The sequence below is a fragment of the Mytilus galloprovincialis genome, chromosome 8 (assembly GCF_965363235.1).
Source record: "Mytilus galloprovincialis chromosome 8, xbMytGall1.hap1.1, whole genome shotgun sequence".
Taxonomy (NCBI): domain Eukaryota; kingdom Metazoa; phylum Mollusca; class Bivalvia; order Mytilida; family Mytilidae; genus Mytilus; species Mytilus galloprovincialis.
The window spans coordinates 33,455,420-33,462,141 of record NC_134845.1 but is presented as its reverse complement, the minus strand read 5'-3'; the positions used below and the strand labels follow the sequence as shown (position 1 = coordinate 33,462,141).

At 31.4% G+C, this 6,722-nt stretch overlaps 1 protein-coding gene across 1 annotated transcript in view; it reads right to left on the bottom strand.

Moving 5' to 3' along the window:
• Positions 1-229: 229 nt before the first annotated feature.
• The window catches only part of LOC143085605 (PDZ domain-containing protein 8-like), a 28,216-nt gene continuing 21,723 nt past the window's right edge, over positions 230-6,722 (bottom strand). Inside the window, exons 18-21 of the mRNA XM_076262064.1 lie at positions 5,901-6,043; positions 3,459-3,682; positions 2,660-2,842; positions 230-2,105 (exon numbers count right to left, since the gene is read on the bottom strand). Coding sequence (XP_076118179.1) covers positions 1,593-2,105; positions 2,660-2,842; positions 3,459-3,682; positions 5,901-6,043 — 1,063 coding nt within the window. The 3' untranslated portion in view covers positions 230-1,592. The remainder of the gene's footprint in view (positions 2,106-2,659; positions 2,843-3,458; positions 3,683-5,900; positions 6,044-6,722) is intronic.

The window sequence follows — 6,722 nt, the reverse complement described above, 5'->3', positions numbered from 1 at the left end:
ATAGCTTTCTGTAAAGGGACTCAATGACAACTTTTCAAGCATAAATACAGACACACCACATTATTAATGTTCTGTATTCATGGTACTGTATTGGGTCCTAACTTGTATATCAGACTGATATAAAATAAAATCACCACAAGAACAGTGTAACATGATGGGGAAAAAATCGGAAAGAGAGCTTTTACTTTCAAATCCTACAATTCATGATTAATACTTTATACATAAAAAATAAAGACCTATCAATCTGGAAAGAAAATAAATAAACAATCTTTCTTTGACACAGTTTTCTCATGTAACCTACTTTCAATATCCCGGTTGAATCAACCATAAAATCTAGGTCAAGATCCTAATTTGGCAATTTTTTAAAGTTGATGTGACCATGACTTCAAGGTTAACTTCCTTACACTAAAACGTTAACGTGAAACTGTCCAATGTTCAGTGAATGGCACAAATCCTTATCTGGCTTTTAGTTTCCAGTGCAAGGAAGAGATATCTTATAATTTTATCATCTGATTTTATTCTTTGAATATTTTTCTAACACTCACAAAAAATCAGGTTTCCATTATAATCTATTCAAAATCTGTATGTTAAAAAAGATGCTCTATATTTAAACCCATACTTTTAATCTGATTTTTATTAGACAAAAAACATCATATTAACTAAATTTTTGTTTGATTTAAAAAATATATATCAATTTGAATTTCGACACATAAACTACCTTACTACATGTACAACTCTAACCTTTATTTGATATGCCTTTCATGTTTTTACTTATTATCATATAATATGCATTTTTATCATTTATTTGTTTAGTTACAAATACAGCAAATTTGGAATTTTTTACATTTTTTATTTTACATATTCTTCACAATTATACTTATTATTTATGGGTCTAACATCAATTCAAAGGTTGTGTAATAATTAATGAAATAACATTGAATGAGATCATCTACAAAATACTTTTTCACAAAAAAACGAAAGAAAATATTTTAGGTAATAAAATATCATTCAACTGTATGAAATAATATCAAGTTGACCTTTTGTTACGTCTTATGCTGCAAGGTCATGAATGCACCACAAGTATCAAACATAAATTATGTATGCATGTTTTTTCTACTTACATATATATGCCAATAATAGAAGAATATTATAATTCACAGAATAGGATTATACAAAAATAAATTAATCAAAGAGTCTAGCCTAATCAAAAACTCAAACTTAAACTATATATCAAATTAAATAAATAATAATAATTCATCCATATACTGAGGATTCATTTATTTTCGTCGGTACCAATTTTTGTGGATTTAGGAACTCTTGTATTTTCAGGGATATAAAAAAAAATCACAGAAAATGTGCCATTTGTTGAACATTTAGCTCCACACAATCCACAAAAATTGGTATCCAACGAATAATCATGAATCCACATCATATTCTCCATTCCATAACTTACTATACAACATATGAAGCATATAATCATACAATCAAAAATGCATTTAATATAAAAATTGAAAACAAAACATCATGGATCAACAACAATTACTGAAACATAGAGGAATACAACAAGTATTGAATTAACAATAAAGAAGGCTTTAATAAATTGTGGAATCTACTTCAAGGCTTTCTTCTTCAGGTATACAACCATTGTTCAATTCCTTTTTTGTTCCATTTTTTACAGCAGTATTTATTTCACAACTTTTTTCTTCAAGAGAACTAGACATTCTATCAGATCGTATATTATCAGATGTTGAGTCACTACTAAAACTTTCAATACTATCGAACATTTTGTTTCCGGACGTACTTTGTTCTGCCTCTTTGTGAATTTGTTCCGTCAGCTTCTGTACCTCTATTGTTTGTTCTAACATTGCAATCTTATCTTTTTCTTTACTTTTCCGTCGTTCTTCTTCTTCCTCCTCCAAACAGTATTGAAGACCAGCACAATAGTGCAGCATCATCATCATCAAAGCTTCAACTTTCTCATCAGATTTAGATATTTTTAGCTGTAAAGCCTCTTTCTGACTTGAATCTACGGACTCCATCTCCTCCTTAATCATTTCTGTTTTATTTTCCGATTCAATGTCTATTTCTTTCTGAAGCTTGGAAACCTGAAGGAAAAAAAACAACCTTTGGAATCTTTAGATTCTTTATTATTTTGCAATGATGTTTTCAGATTGTTTTTTAACTTGGGAGTTTGAATGTCCCTGTGGTATCTTGAGTCTCTCTCATGTTAATAGGTATTTGTAACATAAAAGTTTATAGATACTTAGGCAACAACTTTAAAATTTCTTAATCTTTCATGCAAATCAATTAATATTATCAGTTTCAGTTAATTTTAAAAATGTAAATGAAGGAAAAAAAATAACTTTAGAAGATTTCTAGACTTCTTTTTTTGTGAGAAATAATTTGTTTGCATTATTATTACACTCGGAACAGTGTGATACAAGAAATGTTTAATCTTGAAAGAAATAGATAAACGGCCACAACTATAAGAGAATATAGCATATGTAAAAATTGAGATCTAAATGGGGAATGTATCAAAGAGACAAACAACTCGACCAAAGAGCATGAAACATAGTACATGAGTATGTCACTCTATAAGTGTACATAATCGGTACTTAATTTTTGCTTATAAAGACACACCAAATAAACAAAAAATTACCATGGCATCAAGTTTTTCCTTTCTCTCCTCCAATGAGAGCTCAGCATACAATTCTTTTCCCATTTCTTTGGCAGCTGTCACAACCATCTCATCAAGGTTTTGACCTTTAGCCCTTTGCTTACTCAACTGTAACAAACTGGATTCTGAATCTGAATCTTCTGAGGAATCACCTCTGTACTTATTCTAAAAATAGAACAAGCTATTTTTAGTGTGTAGGGATTTTGTGTAAAAAAAACATAAAACTTTAAAATGATGTTTCAAAAAGAGTCACCATATAAATTTCCAATTGATCAATAACCTGTTAAATTACGTTTAAATGTCACGTTTCAAAAGTAATATATACAGTAAAAAACCATTTACAATACAATGTAGTAACATTAGTTCTTTCTAGCTTTTTTTAACTACTAACCAGTAATTTCATTTTACACAATTATAAAGTAAACTTGGTTCCATATTAAATATGCTATCCATAAATAGATACTGTGGATTCATTTTTATATGTTGGATACAAATTTTCATAGGTTTTATGAGTACAGGTGAACCACCAATTTAAGATTTCAACAAATTAAAGCTTTTTATCGGCTTTGTATGCAGAGATTGGCAATATTTAGAAATCAATTATCCACAATAATGCCAATTTTTCTCAATCCATGAAAAATGAATGCCCATGAAAATAAATGAATCCACATTACCATAGTCAGTAAAAAAGTGCAATTGTAATCATCAAGTGAGATAAATTATAACTAAAGAGTCCCTCATATTCTGCATTGTTTTTACATTTATTTTCAATTACATTTACCCCAAACAATTCTTCTGATAACCTTCTAGGCAGGACACCAGTGTTAAGCAATGTCTGGATTGATGTTGAGGAACGTGTCTGTGGAATGCTTGTGATATCAAGGAAACTCCCACATTTGTCATCATCTGTGCCTGGGGCAGAGTTCCTTCTGCGGATAAACTGTGGACTTGGTTGAGGGGATGGTTTAGGTGAAGGCTGGGGTGAAGGTGCAGGCTGTGTGATTTCTACAATTTTTAAGATGCATTAAACTATAAGACGAGTGCAGTTATGTTAGGGCTATTCCATTAAAACGTATGTGGGAGGTAGGAAGAGACTAACAACAAAACTATTTTTTAGATAATTTTGCATAATGGTTATAGAGGCATACTGAAAAAGACCCATGACCAACATTCAATAATGAAACTTCCCTTCCTACCCTCTAACATACATTTTAATGGATCTGGAATAGCCCTTATCAAAATTCATCAATTGGATGAAATACAGATTCTGTGTCCACACTTTGCTCACAAGGATCTGACAACACTCCTTTTGAATTTCTCTTATGAAAAGAAAGAATCTAGAAAGGTTTTTATTTTATAGTGTGTCTTTCTATGTTGTGATGTTAAACTATTGTTTCAGATAAGGGAGAAAGTTTGGTACCATTAAAATGTTTAATACCGCTGCAATTGTTGTACCTGTCCTAAATATTCAGCAGTTGTCGTTTGTTAATGTGGTTCATAAGTGTTTATTGTTTCTCGTCTTTCATATAGATTAGACTGTCGGTTTTCCCATTTGAATGGTTTTACACTAGTAATTCTGGGGCCCTTTATAGCTTGCTGTTCAGTGTGAGCCAAGGCTCTGTGTTGAAGACTGTACCTTGACCTTTAATGGTTTACTTTTATAAATTGTGACTTGGATGGAGAGTTGTCTCATTTGCACTCATACCACATCTTCCTGTATCTACAGAAAGTCAAAGAGATTGTTTTGAAATCTTAGTAATTAGCAGAGTATGAATCTGTATGTCAGTAAGATATAAAATAAATTTAAATAACAAATGAACATAGGACTGCTTATTCTTTACAAAGTAATTTTTTCTATGTGCTTTATCAATAGTTTGACTATACTCTAACAGTACAGCTTTTTATTTACAGCATATCCTTCTGACAGTGACAGTCAAGAGAACCGTGGTGTAGTGGTTAGTGCATCGGACTACTAACGCAAAGGTTCCTGGTTCGATTCCCGCTCTGGGATGAAAATTACAGAGACTGAAGTTTCGGATCTCCCTTGATACCATTTGCGAGTATGGTCTTGAGGAAACGATGATAGTCCGTTGCAAGGGGACAATAAATGGCTGACCTGTTTTAAGGTGTCAGACCACCAATTAAAAATCCCTATCTGTTCAACCAAATTTTGCAATATTCACTGCTTTTAAAATATTTTACCTTAAGTTTAACTTCAAGAAAAATGAATAGTACATGTATCACCTTTCCCCATGCCAATTTTCAACCAATGTTTAAAGTCTTAAAAACACAGGTACTACCAAAATAACTCCCGGTTTTCTGAAAATCTTAAATTAGTGTACTATGTAGTGCATTAATCCTGAATTTTTAATGCAAACTCATAGACAAGTGAATTTTGGCTCAAAGTGGTCTAAATGTATCTCCCTTTCACCAAAAGTTTCATTTCTGCAAATTTGTTGGTTAGTTTAAGTAAACAATGACATCAAATGCACTATTTTTTGTCCTAGTAGGCCTACTTTCGCATACATTCTAAATTGGAGGGAGTAATTGGTGGTCTGACACCTAAACCGAGAGCCATATCTCTTGCACTTAAAGAGCAGGCTTAGGCCGCTACAAAGCAGCACTGGCAACCAGAAATTAAAAAGGGATTAATATAAGTTGCAAAACTTGTTTCCCAATCCACTATAAATAAATATGTTTAAACTAGTGACAGTCAATGTAACATTTTAAGAAATGAACAATAATACATCATTGATGCAAATGTCAAGTGCTTTTGTTTATGTTGTTTTTGGTGAAGGGAGGATAATGAGACTTTTCATATGCATTAAGCTTACCTGTCTTTGCATTTTAAAGTATTCTGTTTAAAAAACACATAAACTTTTTAAAAATACAATATTAAAATAACTTGAAATTTCAATTAGATCTCTTATTGGGCACTAAATAATTTGCTGATTTTATTTTCTTCTGGTTCCTCCATACAATCTGTGGCCAATCATGTTACAAGATTATGAGAAGCCATGGCCCTTAAACTTCACCGTTTGAGATCCTTTAATTTTGTTGTAAAAAGCCGTACAGTGACCTGTAGTCGTTAAAACTTCTATGTCATTTAGTCTCTTTTGGAGAGTTTTCTCATTGAAAATCATGCCACATCTTCTTATTTTTTGATGGCTGATGCCACTTACAAATTAAAGAAAGTAAATATAAGTTATTCTCTATGACAAACCTGTTTTATTTTCTACATTAGGGTCTTTCCTGAATTTACTAAGAATTCCAACAGGTCCAGATTTATGGCCTTGTCTTTTTCTAGATTCTGGTATTGGAGCTTTCCATTTGTCTTTAGGATTAGACCTCATCATAGCACCATCCCTGTAACAAGCAAATTTCAGTACTGCCCACTAAATTCAAAAGTTATTGCGATGTTTTTATTATTGCAAAAAATGTGACAAGGTTATAATCGCAATAATTTAAACTCGCATTTTGAAATTTTGTATTTGAATTAAACAGGATTTTTCTCAATATTGCAAAAATTTAAATCCCATTTTTTGTGTAAAATGACAAAATTGCACGCAATAATTTCTGAGCATTGTTGAACTATCTGCCAAAGTGACGTGTAGTATGCTTATTTAAAATGGAGTACAAAATCATACATGTATGATAAACTGATAAACGAAACACGAAGAAATTAAGGATGACAAAATGCATGTACAAGGTGGGACTCACTCTTTTATCAATACATTAAATGATTAAACACGCTTTTTAAAACTGATTGTTTTCTATGTAAATATTTACAATATATAATTTACGTTCCGTTTTTTAACCGAGAATAGCAAAGCAGTTAATTATAAATTCATCAAGTATATCGCCGGAGTTACATAAGGTACATTTCCTTCCACTGTGGAAATGTTTTGCCATCTCTATTTTTCTCTAAACAAAGCATGGTTTTTAAGGGTCGAGAAGGTGGCTGTGATATACTTGCGAAAGAATTTGAAAAGTGAACAATGACAGTTTATAACACAAACCTATTTACTGTAAAATTCTAGCAAGA